The sequence below is a fragment of the Labrus mixtus genome, chromosome 2 (genome assembly GCF_963584025.1).
Source record: "Labrus mixtus chromosome 2, fLabMix1.1, whole genome shotgun sequence".
NCBI classification, from domain to species: Eukaryota; Metazoa; Chordata; class Actinopteri; order Labriformes; family Labridae; genus Labrus; species Labrus mixtus.
In genome coordinates, this window is record NC_083613.1 from 33,437,667 (window position 1) to 33,457,539 (window position 19,873).

General features: G+C 42.7%; 1 protein-coding gene across 1 annotated transcript in view; it reads left to right on the forward strand.

Moving 5' to 3' along the window:
- Positions 1-6,389: 6,389 nt before the first annotated feature.
- The window catches only part of LOC132993102 (sphingosine kinase 1-like), a 32,733-nt gene continuing 19,249 nt past the window's right edge, over positions 6,390-19,873 (forward strand). The window contains exon 1 of the mRNA XM_061062771.1: positions 6,390-6,885. Coding sequence (XP_060918754.1) covers positions 6,459-6,885 — 427 coding nt within the window. The 5' untranslated portion in view covers positions 6,390-6,458. The remainder of the gene's footprint in view (positions 6,886-19,873) is intronic.

The window sequence follows — 19,873 nt, forward strand, 5'->3', positions numbered from 1 at the left end:
GGAGAGTAAAGCAGAAGTCTGCAGGTGCTTTTTTAGATGAGCTGTGGGGCGAGTCTCTTCAAGTAATACCCACGGACTCTGACGAGCAGGGGATCATATCCCACATACGTAATGTAACAAGATGGAGAGATAGTCTCTACACTGAGAGAACCAAGTTGACAATGTAACACTACCTTCTAGGGCTGGAAGTCTCACCATTCAATTGGATTTCCTTTCTAGATCTCATGAATCGATTCAGAATCTTTTTTCGATTCAAAGCGATTCTGAATTCATGATACAAAGTCTATTTTTGAATTAGTACATACTTCAGGATCTACTCCAGTCATTTGTTAGATTGGCAAATTTTCTTACTGCTCCATTTGGCATTCTACTGAGTTAAAGAGCTAGCCTTAGATTTAGCAGATAGTGACTGATTAGCCAAAAAAAAGACTTTTGGAAGTTATGAATCTACTTAAAATCTCAGAAGATAAGAATCTCGATTTTTACATGAATACATTTTTTCTCCACCTCTACTACCTTCCATGAGCATGTGTGACATCACATGAAAGCTATGAATTGATTAGAGAGTTTGTGCTTTTCTTAGATAGTTCACTTTGTGGTAGGTGTGAAAGCTATGAGGTGCAATAAACAGACCAGACACTAATACTTAAAGATAATTATATAAAGTCAATACAACTCCTCAACTCACTTTCTTTTTCTCTTCCAGACTAAATAATAGGTCATTTTCTTCATTCTTGATGTCTCCATTATATCAAGCTTTTTAAATATTGTCTGAGGACAGATTTAAAACCAGAGGAGGGCATGTTAGTTCAATAGAGCCTCCTTTCCTCTCTTGTAAATATTGTGTGGGTCTTTTTCAAACCAGCCACTACACCCTCTCCCTCCCCACTACCCCTCCGTTTGTGCGTCCTCGCTGAGGGTCCGCCATATTAAGTCCGTCCCAAACCAATTAGCGGGGAGTGGTAGTGGGTTGTAAAACCCTCCACCAGTGAGTCTGCACCGATGCCGACTTTCGGCTCACGTGCAACGCCTCTTGTGTCCGGTCGTCATGGAGACAGCAACCTGTGAGTTCAAACACTGCTCCAACTAAGAGACATTTAATATCATCATACAGACGTTAACAACTTCAAATGTGTACTGAGGATCAAATATATGTTTATTTATTGTAAAGTGTTTTATATTTACAGGGACTGTTGTTAAAAACAAAAGAATATTCAATCATGTTGCTGTTAATATTTATTTATTATTTTAATACTTTTGATGTCTTTGTGAAATCTCAATTCAACAATAAAAAATAAACTTTGTGCTGCTCTGATGTTCAACAATATTATCCTCGTCTTTGCATTAATTTAGGACATCCTGTTCTGTGAAATTACAATAAATTAACTTAAATTATAAATGACAATAAACAATGTCGGCTCAATCTAATAGTTTTAATAATACATTTTGTTTATAAGCGCCTTTCAAGACACACAAGGACACTGTACAACAATCAACATTTAAAAAACAACGATGGATAAAATCAGCATACAATAAAAGAAATGAAATGTAGGACAGTGACAGGATCTGTAAAGTTACCTCGTGTCATGTTTTGTTTTTTACTCATTTATTTAGTATTTTTGTCTGTTCCTGTTTTATTTTGTACTTCCCTTGTCTCTGTCTTTCAGATCCTGCTCCTCATGTTTTCCTGCCCTGATTGTGCTCCCCTGTGTCTCGTTCTCCCCTGACTGTCTGTGTGTATATATCCCTGTGTTTCCTCCCTCATGTTGCCAGTTTGTAGTGTGTTCCTGTGTGTCACCTTGTTCCAGCATTTTGTCCTAGTAGACTTGTGATTTTTGACCGTGCCTGCCTTACCGTTTTGCCTTTTGCCTGCTCCCTTTGGATTTGTTTGCCTTGAAGAATTGCCTTCCTGTGTACCGACCTGGACTGTTATTAAACTCTGCCTTTTCCTGAACTCAGCCACGTGTGAGTCTGCTTTTGAGTCCCTGTCTCTATCTGGTTCTGATACAGGTCACCTTACAGAGCACAGATAAAAACAACACAACGATCAAATTAACATTAAAAACACAAATGTACAGGATGTAGAGGAGTCATGAGACCGGGCGGAGAATGATCAGACTGAATATGCCAGTTTATAAAGATGTGTTTTGAGATGAGATTTGAAAATGGAGAGAGAGTCGATGTTACGGATTTGAGGTGGGAGGGAGTTCCAGAGGTGGGGAAGCGACACTCCGAGAGACCGAGAGAGTACAACCCTGCAGATATTATTCAGATCAGACTGAGACGTAGCGTCAGGCTGTATCGTTAGCGGTGTCATAGGTTTGACAGGTTTTCTTTGTTCCTTTTTCAGAGCACATGAGTTATTAATGTCTGTCAGGACCCAGAATCTTAAAAGTGTAAGTAGTAGTTCTTTAATTAGTTTCTGTTTTGAGGATTTCTGTGATTACCTCCCTGAGGAGATGAGACTCACAGACTCCTTCAATTCTTTTAAATCTCCTCTTAAAACGTACTTTTACAGACTTGCTTTTATGTGATGTCCTCTTCTTAATCTCTTTTCTTACTGGTTTGACTATTTTTATCTTCTTTTACTTCTTACTGTCCTTTTATTTATGCTCTTATCTTAACTCCTCTTATGTTTTAACTCGGTCATTTTTTACCTTACTTTGTCTTTTTATGTTTTTATATGAATATATACTTTTTACTATTATTAATATTATTGGTTTTTTTTTTGTGTTTATGTGCTTTATTATTGCAAATGTCAAAAGTATTTGAAGATATCTAAATCCTTAAACCAGATGCATGCAACATGATGATTTGTGTTTTTCTTCCTTCATCCAACAGCGCCATCTGGAGGGCAGACTGTTAATAAGAAGGAACAAAACACATCTGCACAGATTATCTATCAGCTCTTTTTAAGGACTTGCATGGTCCCGGTCTCGTGTTTCCTGGGTCCAAACCAAGATCTCCCACGACCTCTCTCCACCAATCACCCTGCTGCTGTCAGATTTTAAAACCGTCAAAAAAAAAAGTCATCATGGCGGAGACTAATCAAAGATATTACATATTTATCTTTTCCTAAATCATTAAATAAATATTTGTAAACTCTTCCTGAAGTCTCTCCTGATTTAAATATTTTATGAATGACACCGCAGTGACTGTGTGGATTTATTAAAGTCGACTTAATACACAAAGCTGACACTGTGGTGAGCTCTGATCCTCTGATACCAGTTTCCCACACAAAGTACCTCATCAGAATCTGAATAATGAAATCCTGCAGCTAAAAACTAATCCTGACTACTTAATTATAGTGATGCTTTTTTTTTAATAACCTGCTGGCTTCTCCCTCAGGCATAATGTCACCATGTACCCGAGGGAGACGCAGGGTTGACACAATACCTGAATTTAAAACTTAGAAATAATTCTAGTAAAAGTCAAACAGTGTTTTTTAAGTTATTTTTTTGGGGCCTTTTTGCCTTTATTTTGAAGGACAGCTGAAGAGAGACAGGAAACATTGGAAGGAGAGATTAGGGGGAGATGATATTGTTGGTAGAGTCGGTCATCTCTCAACTGGAAGGTCGAGGGTTCGATCCCCCAGCCTCCTTGGGCAAGACACTTAACCCCAAGTTGCTCCTGCTGCTTTGTCAGTGGTGTATGAATGAATATGAATGGGATTAGTTACTTCTGATGGACTCTTTACACAGCAACCTTTGAGTGCTTTGAGTAGTAAGAAGACCACAAATGCGTAATATACAAGCTCCAAGTCCATTTCCCATTTACAGCCTCTGTGCACGGTGCACACAGCAGAACCACTTTGCTGTCCTGTGCTCCCTCTTTTTGTGTGTTTATGACAAGAGGTGTAGGTGTGCATCATCAGATAAATCCAATAAATCACAAGTCATAGAGCCGTATCAGTATGACAATATCAACAACATAAGATAAGATAAAAACATAACCCTGCAGAGAAACGTTTTTTAACACCTGCCCGACCCGATCCACAAGAGTCTTTTTCTGAAGTTTGTCTCCGGACTGTGGGAGGAAGCCGGAGTACCCGGAGAGAACCCACGCATGCACGGGAAGAACATGCAAACTCCACACAGAGAGACTCCTGTCAGACGGGGATTCAAACCAGGAACCTCCTCGATGTGCTAACCACTGTACCACCGTGCAGACCCAGAATCTATACAGACAGTTATTCTAGATGTGTTCATCCACACTGATCGGCATCAACTGATGAGATCAGATTAAACGAACCCTTCACAAAATAATCACTGCCATTGTCTTCATTTGTCACCATCGTTCACAGTAACATATTTCAGGAAACATTCTTAATCAAACACATTTCTCTTTTTGCTCATTAAACATCTGTTCAGTTCCAGTTAACTCTAATTAAAGAGCATTTATATGCACACAGGGAGCCTAATTAGATTCAAAGAGCTGCTCCTGATCATCATAATCGTCGTTTGTTGCTGCAGCTTTGATTCAAATGTTGCTGTTATATTCACAGTTATCCATAATTGTGTCCAAAATCCGTCTCTGAAAGAGGAAGCAGCTACTTTGAGTAGGCGGAGGATGAAACGACGACGTGACTGGTGTGACTAGTTTTTAATTAACTGAATAGATTTGATCCATTCTTACATATTTAAATGTGAAAACATGAATTATCTCTAATGAGAATTTAAAAAAAGCTGAAGCTAATCAACATAATGCACAGAGGCCTCTAACTGAGAGCGACCTTTATTTGTCAAAACGTCCATCAAACACCCGGATACTAAACGAGCAGCGTCGATTCTAGAGCCTGTCGGGCCCTAAGCCAAATTTACACATTTAGGTTTTCACAGGAAGATTGGAAAGCTTAGCAGTGCGACATCATTGAGTACTGTCAGATGGGACCCCCCAAGGGAGGCTTTCAACTGTCATTGTAAAATTCTGAGTCACTGCAACATGTGGTTTAAAGTTTGTCAGTCCTCGGTTTGGCCCCCTACTGACCAGGGGCCCCAAGTAGTGACCTGCCTTGCCTGTTGTTGTCAAGCAGCTTCTCTGTAAACGGGGCCGGGCCTTAAATTAGGATGTGCACTTATTTAAAGTTTTACTGAAACCACCTGGTTGGAGATTCATATTCTTGTTGTTTTGCACTGAAGATTTGACTTTTTAACCCCTCAGGTACTAAAAGAACTACTCAGTTCTCGGTTCCTTTAAGACACCTTTAAAATAATATATTTTTATTTCACTTAAAAAGATTTATAGACCAGAACTTTTACTTTTACTCAAATCATTTTTAATCAGAGTAACTGTACTTTTATTTGAGTACAATATTCTTCTCTCTTTCCAACCCTGCAAAGTAATTACAGTGTGGTGTTTTTCTTTTTTACCTGGTGTTTTGCTAATAATACCACTAGGTGGCAGCATACCTCCTTTTTTCGGCGGTGGAAAAACGACTGAGCAGCAAACACCAATGGTACACTGGATGTAAGGGAAGTTTTGTCAAGCTAGTGTGAGCTACCCGCAACATCCGGACATTTCAACTTCACAATAAAATCGTGAATTGGACCGATTACTTCCTCAGATTTAAAAGATATATGTGGTGCAAACTGGTGAAATGTTTAATCAACATAAATGTAATATTCTAACGTTTTTTGTTGTGCTAATACAACAACAACAAAAAATTGGTTAATGAGAGCTTCAGATGTTAATCTGATTACATGCACACTGTTTACCAGAAATAAGAACATGGGTTATTACCATAATGTGCCCACCAACTCCTTCACTTCCAGCGCCTCTGCTGTTTGTCAACAGGCAACTGCTTGGGGGCCCTCAGGCCAGTAGGGAGGCCCCCAAGGGCTGATAAACTTTGAACCACAGCAGTGGCTGTGAAGGCGGAACAGAGGGAGATCACGTCATCCCCATTACGCCTCCGCAACATTCATATTTAAGGTGAAACATCACAGGGACCTTAATATCGGGCCTTTAAACAGCAGTCTGAAGAGGGAGCCCTCACTCATAGAATATGAGTATTTTTACTGAATGTAGTCCGTCCAGCCCTACATTTAGAGCAGAGACACTTGAATAACATTACTTCCGTTATGGTGGTTTTTTAATTTTTTTAATTTTTAAGCATTCATACTTTTATTTTGAAATGATATGTTTATAATATTAATATTTATATTATTTAAATTATACTAATGTGAGCTTTGGGGGGAAAAAAACATTTATATTTTTAAAAAAATTGTTTGTGTGTCAGATTATCGTCACTGTGAAAAATGGGACTTTTACTTTGAAATACAACCGGAAGAGATGCGTTCGATCCTTTTCTCACTTGACCCCCCGGCAGTCTGGTAGTCTCCACTTTACTCGCAACATCCAGGCGGGTAGCAATGTGAGAGCGAGGCTGCTGCTTTCTCCCGGACCCCCCCCCCCTCCCCACCACCCCCAGCGTCTCAGTCTCCCCTCGCCCGCTCAGGATGGACGAGAGGCGGGCTGAACCGGACCACAACACCGGTGTTAACAACTCGGTATCGCTTTACGGGGAGTTCACGGTGACCGGTAACCGAAAAGTCCGGTGTGCGGTAAGCTTGACCGAAAGGGAGCTCGTCGTCCAGAGGCTCACCTCGACACCTGTCGGGCGGAACAAGGCGGTCCTGAGCCTGAAGGACTGCGTTGGCTGCCGGGCTTACCGGGAAGATGACAACGCGGACCCGGCCGCGAACCTGTCGGCTTACTTCTACCCGCTCAAACGCCGCTGGATGAGTTCCGGGGTGTCGCGGCAGAGAGTGGAGCAGAGCTTTCGTCTCGCCGCGCTTCAAGACCCGCGCGCCAACTTGGAGGAGGCAGAGAAGTGGGCTCGCGTTGTCCGAGAACGCTCTGCCCGGCAACAGTATCCTAGAGACGGTGAGTGGCCCATAGCAACGAGGGGGGGAAAGTTTGGGCTAGTGTTGTTTCTCAGTATAAGTTCGCATTTAAGATAACAATTTAGACATTTATGAGGAATCAAACTTTATTAACTAACCGAGAACACGCTGACATATCAATTTATGAGGAAACAATGTGAAAAATATTCAAACCAGCGTGAAATGGGTGGTTTCTCCCCCACTCTGTTGACTTGAATTAAGTAGTTTCTTGATCATAAAGATGCCGTAATGAAGCAAAATATGTCCTCTGAATGGATAAATGGTAGACTTTGGCTCTTACAATATGGCACCTGATGATTGGGCATGTTTTTGTTTGATTTATAATTCTTCATCATCCCAGTGTAATGTGTGCTTAAGAAAAAGAAGTAACCCCCTCACAAATGAGAAGCTAAAAGCAGAACATTTTAAAACAATTATTAAAGGGGACATATTATGAAAAATCTACTTCTACAGTGTTTTTAAACATATATTTGGGTAACCTGAGAGTCTACTGACCCACAACATGTGAAATAAACCATCCAGTCCTTTGTTTGTGGTCTGCATAAGTCTTACAACACAGAGAAAAATGCTCTGTTTCTAATGTGCTCTCCTTGTGATGTCACAGTGGGATTCTGGTAAAAGAAAACAAAAACCCTCCCCTCCCCTGATATCTCCACCCATAGACTCCACCCCCAGCCTAGAACAAATGTTTTGAGCAGGTTGGCCATTTTTATTCTCACTACAGAGGAGTGATGTCAATGGGGAAAACTCAGGGGGCGGGGCTTATTACATTTAAAGAGACACACACACCAAAACGGAGTGTTCTGAGAGAGCTGGTTTATACAGGGTCACAAACCTCCTCTGGTGCTTGATTCATGTTATATTTTGACCACAGCACAGATGTTTCATTTAGACCACAGACTGTTTGAAAAGGTGGAGGAGGGGGATGATATGTCCTCTTTGAAGATAGTTGGGACAGATACCATTAGGCTATCTGACGATCAATTTAAAGATGAATGGTTTCAGCTCTGATGTGTCACAAGTAGCCTCAAGGGAATGACCTCTATGACCTACCATGTTTTATTTTATTTTATTTTTTACGAGGTTTGTCCCATTGAGAGTAAGAACCTCTTTTCCAAAGGAGACCTGGTCAAGACAATCACCAACAAAAAAAACCCAAAGTTACTAAAAAAAAGCAGTTGTTCAGACTTACAACGTTTACATAACTTAAATCTGGAACACAGCAACATTTGGTGTTTCCCACTCTGAGCGTGATATCACGGCAACATGGCCGCTTTGGGAACATCATCCATTGACAAGTCGCTACCACTTTTTTTTTAACTTTTAAACCAAAATAGAGCTGTAGCAACGTATCCACCTTCTTGTCCAAATATGGTCCCCTCTAGCTCCAAACAACCAAGATGGCTCGGACAGTTGGAGCGGTAAAATGCAAAACTTGAGGCGTCAACATAATAATAAACACACCCAATGGTTGACATAACAGTGGTTACTGATGACAGTATTTAAAGTCTCCTGTCTGTAAACCCGCTCAGCAAACAAACAATTAACATAAAAGATCCTGAAAAACAAGAGGCAGTGTTACCGCTATTGAGTTCACATCCTGTCATGATAAATATTCTGAGAAAAGTACGTCCTTATCTCTCACTAGTCACACGATAAGATTACCTTTGACCTACTCCTATATCAATTAAACAAATAGGACGGGTGTGGTGTTGGTGTTGGTGTTGGGAGTCACATTTCTGTAACCCCACTCTGCAAACAAACCATATGAACATAAGAAGACACCTGAGAAACACAAGGCAATGAATGTTATTGAGTTCATGTAATGCCAAGAGGTATAATTACTCCAGTGGGAAATGTTCTATAATTGGAGATTTCTAAAGATAAGTCTTCTCATTATTTGTCCTCCTTGTTGAGACTCCATGTAGAAAGAAATAAAAAAAGCTGTTCTTTGCCCCACACAAACGATATCTTCCACACAGCCGCCGTATCACTCGCACTGTGTGACCCAGATAACATTTCCCCATTTTACACAGATGTATTTTTAACGAGACTACTGAGTATTATCCTATACGCCGTGTCATTGCCAGGACAGGAAAGAGCCGACTTTTAGAAACTCAAGACAGTGTTGTTCGCTTGAAACACATTGTGATTCCAGCTGAACCTGAGACAGAAACCTGATGAGGTTTGTACCTGGGGACAGACAACCAAACACAAACGTCTCCATACAGCTTCAGCTGCTCTGTAGTCATGTATTCCTCTTCTGACTTTACTCAGTTCAGACTTAAAATCACAGATCTTCTGCTTGTTCCCATTTTTGAAGACACAATAACATGAACGTATTGTAAGAAGTACATAATCCCAACAAGTGTCGTCAAGATACTGTATTCTTAAACGTCAATCAAACAATATAAATACCTGTTTCGATACCATGGCAACAACAACAGGAGTCCTGTTACCAGTTTCTTAAGAAAGTTCAGAAATGTAGAAGCCTTTTGGAGGAGGTGAAACAGCTTCAAGCTTCTTAAACTATTTGTTTTTGGATCAAGCTTCGATTGATCCATGACCTGGATGACTGAGAACTACACAGACATCTTTGGTTTTAGTTGTTGGCAAAAACAAGCAAACAGAAGAAGTAATCTTCAGCTGTGGGAATTCATGCGGGGTGCTTCTTTTTTTTTTACTGCTGTCTGATAATTGAACAGAGTGATTGCAAGATGTGAAATATTGAAAACAATGAAGATTTGCAGGCCCTACAATATGTGTCTCATTGGAGAGTTGGCAGTTCAGATGACCGTAGCCAAGGTAACAAACTGTAGAAGAAGTATTTAGGTAACTGAGTCAAACAGCACCATCATTTAATGACACAAAATCCTCTGCATGGATTGTGGTCTATCTGCTGCAGTGTCATACTTCAAGGTTTCTCGTGATCAGTAACATTCATTTCAAAAGTTGTTGAAGCTGCAGGGCTTTCTGTTCTCTCTGGAATAGGACGACAGCTTAGCAGTCTAAAAAGGACTCTGAAGTAAGTTCCTTGTTTTTCCTGAGGCCTTGTGAGCCGTACTAAATCATGTTCAGGTGCTCTGTCTCCAAACCATTAGTCTTAATGAGGTCGGTGCTGCCTGTCTGACCTCTCCATCAATATTGTGCATGTATCATTGTCTGGACTTCCGCTGTAGTACTCAAAATAATTCAGAAAGCATCTATCTTTCTCTAGATCAATTTACCTCTGACAGGTCGGGGCCAAGCGGCAACCTCTGGATTGAAGAATGAAACCGATGTGATAGTTCTAAACTGCAGTTCCTTGAGTGTCCACTTGCTGCAAAAGCTAGCATGACAATGCTAAAATTAATGAAATAATAAGCATGTTTATAGCCTGCTACAAAAAAGAATTTGGTATCTGTAGGTCATTTCTTTATTGGTGCGCAATGTATGAAGACTTTTTTTTAAATAACTAATTAATTTAGATTTTATTGTTCCTAAGAGTTCCTCATAAATCTGTATAATTACAGGTGTGGTTGAGTTAACCCAGTGGGCCTGTTGCAGCTGTTTGTTGGAAGGCTTATGGCCCCCATCAGCTGCACCTCTTTGCCTGTTTCTAGATTGACCATTACCAGTATTTTAGTGCATTGTTGGGCACTAAAATAAAATAAAAAAAACACTGGGCTCTGCGCTTTTCTCCAGGCGGCTGCCTGCTGCTCTGAGCGCTCTCTCCTCATTAAAAACAATTGAAAAAGCCTGACGCTCAGAAACACACTAGGCAGACTTAATTGGTATAGCAAAAAGTTTGTTTCTTGGAGGAATTGAACCTGCTGCTGTTTCTAATTTGATGAGGTAATTTGTTCTGACAATGAGGTCCTCGAAATCTGATGGAGAATCGAGAAAAAAGTCGTCCTGAAAGGGATGAAGATCATTAGCTGACCTTGTACTGTATTGCAGTGTTTCCCCTATATGCACCGCTGCAGGGCTCCAGCTTATCTCTTTTTGAAATAAATGATTCATTTTCTTTGGTAAAATTTCTGACTCCTCCCGTCTTTTGCCATTACCCATGAGCCAGGTTATGACAATAGGGGGGGTTGTTGGTTGATTATTTTGTCCAATAAATGTTAGTAATTGAATGCAACCAAAACATTGTTCCACTTCACCTCTGTACATGTTGAGGTCGTTGGTGCAGATTATACTACAGATGTTGTGGTCAGCTAGCTGTTGGCTGCTTTGTCATTGTTGTGCTCAAGTGCGACTCTGAACGACAGATGAGAGTTGACATGAGGTGACACACACATCACTTCTTATTGGCATTAGTTCTTAACACGTCAGGGCGCCGACTCCCATGAATATCATCTCCGGTCGGACAATTCAGATCGACAGTTCAGATGCAATGCCAAGTGTTTGCTTCACAGTATTGACCCTGTGTTGTCAATAAGTGGATTCAGTAGCTTTCATTACCATGAGTCAGCTGAAGGCAGCAGCTGGCACAGAGCTACAAGTAATGATTCAATCAATGGCTCCGGTTCATCATGTGGCTTGAGAAACTTAGCTGTCCAATGACAATGATCTACAACACATTAGCATCTTAATGGGATTCATTAATATCAGGTTATTTCTGATCAGTGATAAAACCAGTGAAGTGCATTATGCTAACATGTAGCGTGTAGCTGCAGTCAGCTGTTAGCTATCATAAAGGTTAATATATTCAGCAGCACAGGAAGGTTAGACACTTTGTCATCACACGGATCATGACTTGCACTAATGTATTATAACTGAATGAGGCTGCTTGTAAAACATTGAAACCATGGAAACGGCACTGATGGATAGTCAGATGAGATGCACCTTACTCATTCTCAGGGGGGGGTGAGCGACTCTCCTTTTTTAGCAGGAGGATCCAGGCCCCTCCCACACAGACTGAGCTGAAGCTGGGAGGATTGTTTGTTCGCTCTATACCTGAAAACAAAGAGGACGTTTATGTTTTATTGTGTAATCATGTGAGGCCTTCCCCTGCCTTAGCCTAAATTATTTAAGAGGTTCATATATCGCATATCAACGTGACATTTCTGAAGAATTCAAATAGTTATTCATTTGAAAGTCAAAGTTTTCACGCTGCTTGTTTCATCTTTCTGGCACCTTGTTGTGATGTGGTTTTTATTTTTTGGGGGAAGGGGTTTCGGTCCTTGAGTTTGCAGCACGTCTTTCACACTCATGAGTTATTATCTGAGTGCACGGCCAGCCGGAATGATGAAATGACTAAAAACAGAAGTGCAGCTTTTAGTCATCTTACAAATGTGTGAAAACTGAAACCACACAACACTGTCCCCATCCATCGAGGGTCAACCCTCGGTGATTCATCAGTTACAGTACTTACAAACAACTTCCTCTTTCCATCACAACGAAACACCCACATTTCATTCATAAAGCAGGAGGTTGTTCTTTTTGCTGCTGAAGTACAAACAAGAATAAGAACAAACTGTGTGTGTGTGTGTGTGTGTGTGTGTGTGTGTGTGTGTGTGTGTGTGTGTGTGTGTGTGTGTGTGTGTGTGTGTGTGTGTGTGTGTGTGTGTGTGTGTGTGTGTGTGTGTGTGTGTGTGTGTGTGTGTCTGGTCAGACAGCAGTGGTCCTCTCCCTGAGGACTCCTCCTCATTGGAGACAGGCATGTTGAGCTTGACGTGTTGTTGTGACCTCTGATTCTGCCTCTCCAGAGCGTTCTCCTCCTCTGAGGGCTCACAGCAGCTTTGTCTCTGAAATGACATTGTCCTGTCCTCACTCACTCTCTCTCTCACTCTCTCTCTCTCTCTCCTCTCTCTCTCTCTCCTCTCTCTGTCTCTCTCTCTCTCTACTCTCTCTCTCTCTCTCTCTCTCTCTCCTCTCTCTGTCTCTCTCTCTCTCTACTCTCTCTCACTCTCTCTCTCTCTCCTCTCTCTCACTCTCTCACTCTCTCTCCCTCCCTCTCTCCCTCTCTCTCTCTCTCTCACCCTCCCTCTCTCTCCCTCCCTCTCTCTCTCTCCCTCACTCTCTCTCCTCTCTCTCTCACTCTCTCTTTCCCTCTCTCTCACTCTCTCTCCCTCCCTCTCTCCCTCTCTCTCTCTCTCACCCTCCCTCTCTCTCACTCTCTCTTTCCCTCTCTCTCACTCTCTCTCTCCCTCCCTCTCTCTCTCTCTCTCACCCTCCCTCTCTCTCACTCTCTCTTTCCCTCCCTCTCACTCTCTCTCTCCCTCCCTCTCTCTCACTCCCTCTCTCTCTCTCCCTCCCTCTCTCTCTCTCCCTCACTCTCTCTCTCACTCTCTCTCACTCTCTCTTCCTCCCTCACTCTCTCTCCTCTCTCTCTCACTCTCTCTTTCCCTCTCTCTCACTCTCTCTCCCTCCCTCTCCCTCCCTCTCTCCCTCTCTCTCTCTCTCACCCTCCCTCTCTCTCACTCTCTCCCTCCCTCTCTCCCTCTCTCTCTCTCTCTCTCACCCTCCCTCTCTCTCACTCTCTCTTTCCCTCTCTCTCACTCTCTCTCTCCCTCCCTCTCTCTCTCTCCCTCTCTCTCTCTCCCTCCCTCTCTCTCTCTCCCTCACTCTCTCTCTCTCACTCTCTCTCACTCTCTCTTCCTCCCTCGCTCTCTCTCTCCCTCTCTCTCTCACTCCATTTTCAAAGTTTCCTCCTGCTGTAGTCTCGCGGTACGTTTTATACCATCATGCATTAAAAGCGTCACTCGACTATTCTCAGAAAGCGCTTCTCTAGTCGTTCTGTGATTCTCCGCCGACAACAACAACGACCACTAATTGAACATTCAGCCTTCAGAGCAGCTGGTTTACCTCAGAGAAAGTAGGTCTCTGCCCGGTAAAAAAACATGTGGTCGTGGTTTTTTTTAGTGGTGGGAAATCCACTTCCTCCAGTCCCTACACTGGCTTTTTTTTATTTTTTATATTTGCTGGAATTTCATGTTTTGCGCTCTAATTTTTTATGTAAAATTGACCTTTCAAAATCAGAAACACTGCATTCATCCCAGAGGGGAAGTTCGGACGTCACAGTTGCTCTCGTACACGATATAGCAGAAGGAAATATTCATAAAAGAAGACATAAAAGAAGGAAATAAAGCAATGAAGACATACAGCACATTTACAAAAAGAGCAGCATTGATCGACAGAGATATTGCAATCAGAGCCCGACCGATAAATCGTCCAGCCGATATTAGATATTAGCTCATCCAGTTACTATCGGTATCGGCTAATTTTATCGCAGATATTACTAGATTTATTCACCATTAAAACAGCATTAAATTAGAGTTTAATTGTATTAAACTACCTTCTCTGTCACCAGTAGAGGCTTTAAGGATTACAACAAGCATCATCACTTTCCAAAGTGTCAAGCGGTGATGCACGTACATGCACAGTCGAGTGACTATCTTGTCTTCATTATAAATCTTTTCCACAAGTGTTGGATAACTGCATTTGAGGGATCAACGCAATAAATGTGTATAACTTTATCTATCTCTACAGATCAAACATAGATCTAAGAAAGATATCGGCCGACATATCGGTATAGGATTTTTTTCTCGCCCCGATGTCGGTATCGGCCCAAAAAGTAACATATCGGTCGGTTGTAGATTGGTTCCGGTTCAGATTGCATCTTTTAAGATAAGAAATAAATACTGAATAATGGAGGAGTTGTCAGCTGTTTAGGGTGCTTAGCTTGGTTCATAATAACGAAGCTCTGAGATCCAGATCCTTCTAAAACATAAACACAAGTTTAGTGACTTTCTCTTAAGGATCACATGTTCCTGCAGTAACCTCTCCTCCCTGATGTGACCCACGCAGACGAAAATACTCACACGGGAGAGAGGAACAGAAGTCACTCTCAAACATGCACATCTAATTATTATAACAAAGCAGGACAAACAGTGTACACAAGTGGTTGACACACAGCGCAGAGTGACTTTAATAAAAACCTCAATGTCTTAAACTCTCTGCCGTTCCCAATTTAGATCCACGGGCGGCTAACCACAGCCACCTCCTCCTCCTCTCTTCCACACCCTTTGTGGTTCTGCCTCAGCGAAAAAAAATGTTCTGCTGTGTGCCCGAGCAGCTTCCCCTCTTTGATTTACACACAGCATTATAGATCTGAAGGTATCACCTCGCTGCTCATGGATGTTTCTGCAGTTTGGTCCAACGAGGGGAAGGAGGAGAGGTTTGATTTAAAGGTACAGCCTGAGATTCAGCTGGAATCAAAAAAGAGGAGTTCCACCAATAAACATTAAACTAGGGCTGTCAAAACAACGGATAAGACACGCCCACTCACAGCGCAACATCATCATATAATCTATGAGACACACACAGGTGGCTTTGGGTCAGTGGTAGAGTCGGGCATCTCTCAACGGGACGTTTGGGTTCAATTCCCAGCTCCTGCAGCCACAGTCGGTCAACCTATAGGTGAGCTACTTAAAACCTATCCATCCATCTAACCAATCATCCATCCATCCATCAGTCTGTCCATCCATCCATCTAACCAATCATCCATCCATCCATCAGTCTATCCATCCATCTAACCAATCATCCATCCATCCATCAGTCTATCCATCCATCCAATCAGTCATCCATCCATCCATCAGTTTGTCCATCCATCCATCTAACCAATCATCCATCCATCAGTCTGTCCATCCATCCATCTAACCAATCATCCATCCATCAGTCTGTCCATCCATCCATCTAACCAATCATCCATCCATCCATCAGTCTATCCATCCATCCAATCAGTCATCCATCCATCCATCAGTTTGTCCATCCATCCATCCATACATCTATCCATCCATCCAATCAATCATCCATCCATCCATCAGTCTGTCCATCCATCCATCCATCCATCCAATCAATCAATCATCCATCCATCCATCAGTCTGTCCATCCATCCATCCATCCATCCAATCAATCAATCATCAATCCATCCATCAGTCCATCCATCCAATCATCCATCCATCCATCAGTCTATCCATCCATCCAATCAGTCATCCATCCATCCATCAGTTTGTCCATCCATCCATCCATACATCTATCCATCCATCCAATCAATCATCCATCCATCCATCCATCAGTCTGTCCATCCATACATCTATCCATCCATCCAATCATCCATCCATCAGTCTGTCCATCCATCAGTCTGTCCATCCAATCAATCAATCATCCATCCATCCATCAGTCTGTCCATCCATCCATCCATCCATCCAATCAATCAATCATCAATCCATCCATCAGTCCATCCATCCAATCATCCATCCATCCATTCATCCATCCATCCATCCATCTATCCATCCGCCGATCCCGGCTGTCATTGGTTGAGAGGCGGGGTTACACCCTGGACTGGTGCTGAGAAATAAACTCAGCATATCTTAAATACATTTTTGGGCCATTTCTGCCTTTTATTGGACGGACAGGTGAAGAGAGACGGGAAATGTTGGGAGGAGAGAGCATGAATGAAAGGGTACGAGGTCGGAAACATCCTGCATGTGATCTCAGAGGCAGCCTGTCCTGTGTGAAAACAGCTTTAATGTTCCTTACTTTGGACATATCTGTCATATTACAGTAGGAGGTTAGGTTTAAGCACCCGTTCAAACACATGTTAATCTGTTAATTCCCTAAATGTGGAAACTGGATTCTCTCCTAATGGGTGTTTGTCACGGCTTAGAGCCCACGTCAGCGCTGAGCAGCACATAGAAATGTCAGAGACATTATAGCACAACAACCTGCGGGGACGTAGGAGGCAATCGATATAATCTGTCACTATAAACGACCAACTGGGTACCCCCCGTGCTCGGCCAATATAGACCTCTTTCCCCCTCTTCAACCAGCTAGAAATACGATTACAACATTGCTTGCATTATTTTAAGGCCGGCCCTGATGGAGGGGGAATGGAGGCCTGAGAGAACATAGGGCCTCATTTTGACGGGGGGGGGGGATTTCATAGAAATGATGGAACATAGGGATGACCTGCTTTGTCTTCAGTCCTTTGTAAACTTCCTGAAGGGGAATTTTAAGGCACCCCTACTGGGCCATTTTTGGACGGCCATCAGTTTGCCAGATATGAAATTTGCACTTCTGGAGTTCATGCAGAGGCGCTACTCGTCAAAAGGCAATGCAGGTCAACTGCTTGGGGCCCCTCGACAGCAGCAGTAGCTAATTTTGCACTTACAGTCGGAAACCTCCCTAATGGGGCCCCATCTGACAGCACTCACTCTCATTGCTCTGCTAAGCATCTCATGTGTTATTCCTGTGAATATCAAAGTCTGTCACAGAAGGAAAATAAGGAGGAATCATCTGTCCTGGATTGAAAAAATTAATTTAAAGAGCGTCTGGACTCTGGCAGACATCATGTTGGTTAGAGGGGCCCCCAATTAATATTTAGGGCTCCAACAGACCCTAGGATCGCCACCTGAGTTCATGTCAGTAATGTAGAGATATCGTAGCTTGCGGATGTTCTGAGGGATTTCAGAGTGACATCATCTCATCATCTTCATGTTTACTCAACACACAAAGCAAAATGTGTCCCCACGTCTCGTCTCCTGTCTAATCCCAAGTGACACCAAATCTGCGCAGCGTGGGACTGTTCCCCTCTGAGCTGAGTGACGAGTGGGCTCAGCTCAGTGTGATGAAAACCTTGTACTTTTTTAGAAAATGAAGATTGATGCCAGATCTCTTCATCACAGACGGTTTGTGCTCCGTCATGCTCGGCTGCTGAGCGGAGGCGGATTTGAAGGAAGTCGAGAGTTGACCGACTGACTAATCACAGGTCGTCACGGTGAGTCGCTGTGAGTCGTCATAAAGAGAGATAAGAGTGACCATGTAGGGTCACGGATCATTTGAGTTCATTTGCATAATGATGTAAATTATCTATGGTTGCAACTGACGACCGTTTTAAAAGTGGACTAGTCATCGATTATAGAAACGATTCATTGAATATCAGATCATTTCCAAATGGTGTCACTCTTTAAAACTCAAAATACGCCATTAAAAATATGAATTCTAGCCATATTTCTATTTCAACTTTAAAGTCAACTTCTGAAAGACTCCCTTGGACAGGTAATGCAAATTAGCATTTTGCTATAAACACTCCAGAGCTGTGCATCAAAACTTCAAAATTTGCAGATTATGAAGCTTCACTATCTCCTTTCAATCTTTATTTCAATCTCGAGACATTTTACAAAAAGCAGGTAAAAGACCTTACTCATTGCTATATTACAAAGACCCAACGTTAATCCATCATGAGCACTTAGCTCGTAGCACGTAGCAAGAAAAAATGTCCTTTTAAGAGGCAGAAATGTTGAGCAAAAAACCAGACTCATGATGAACAGCCATGTGCCGAAACTGAGCCTGGCTTGAAAAATCAGATGGGATAAGATGCCTACCTTCTCTGGTCCAAACAAATCCAGAGCATTCAGGAGCAGAATCTAAAGTTAGAAGGAGGACATACTGACTGCTGCATTGTTGTCAGAGAAGCCAGCACTTCAACATGTTTCCTGAATGTCTGATCATACAGTAAGCTCACTTCAACATCTTACTGATTGCTCCTTTAAACATTATCTGTGTTGATGTCACAGCGAGGAGTCGACATCTCGCTGATTATCCTGCAGAGTTGTCAAATCTTAGAAAGCACACCGTCTATTCTCAGACTCTCTACGCGCCCAGATAATTATTTCAGGGAAACCTTGATGGAAAATGTGTTTTTTCCGGCTCCCGGGTTTTTCCCTTTCACTTAGGGCTGTCATTTCCTTTTGGTGAATACCTCAGTGGTGATTATTCCATTAAGATGTGGGACAGTTCCCATGCTCTCTCCGTTTGAAGGGAGCAGATGAGACGTCTGTAATCACAGATCAAGTGAAGGCGGGTGAGACGCAGGGCAGAGCTTTGTTTGCTGCCGTTTGTTTTTCATCTTTTATTATCGGCTGCTGTTTCATGATGAGGAGGAGGATGATTCAGGGAGGTTGTTTTCTTGTCATCCGCTTCTTTATCAGTAATGAGCTGCTTTTGAAATCTGAGGTTGTTTTAATGGACGCTCTGTCATCAGTCACATACTTTTTGGGGCAATTAACAAAATGATAACGTAGCACACAGACTGCTCATCATGGGGTTTAGTTTGATCAGGATTCAAACTCAGGAAAAGTGTCCTGTCAAGAATCAAAGGCCTCGTACGTGATGGCGTCTCGGAGCAGATATCTACCGTCATTAACCACCAATCCTCAAAGACGAAGACAAGCATCCTTTTCTTCTTTATAGTCCGCTTGCAGAAGATCCTGCAGGGTGGAGGATTCTCTCTAAAGGAGGGGAACACATGGTCGCTGATTTAAGTCGTCCTTATAAGTCGTATTGTGTCTGCACGCCGTGATGTCACTGCAGCAGAGCTAATGAGGGGGGAGGAAACGTTGACCGGTAGGCACAGAGACGAGAGATTGGACCCTCTGGAATGTTTGGAGAAGGGGAGGGGCGGCACACAGGAAGCGGCACGGGGACTGGATTTAGCCATCAGGGTCTGCGTGGGTGTCGGGGGGCACACGGGCAGCGGGGTCAGAGCCGTCTGTCAGCCAGGCTGATTCTTGAGGCCGTTTGTGGGACTTTCCCTCAGGAGGCCGGTCGTTAGGTGGTGGAGACGATTTGATAATCACTGCGATCTATCTGACGATTGTTTGTTTCTTGCACAGAAGTGAGTCTTTACTCTGATCTGCACTCTGTCACCAGCTCTGCGTGAGTTCAAACGTATCCTACTTTGAACATAACTTCTAACCACAGACTGTAAATATTAATGTTTGAAGCCTGAGTGACGTCACCCATCTGTTCCTGCAGGGGACGCTGGAGTCCCATCGATGGTGGTCTCCATGCTGGAAATGCTGTCTCAGTCTAACTTTCAGTCAACCTAACGACAGGCTGAGAGCTGGAGCTGAGGCGGGTTTTAAACCTCCTGACAAACCGTTACACCGCGCCCACCTGTCAATCAGGTCAGCTACACG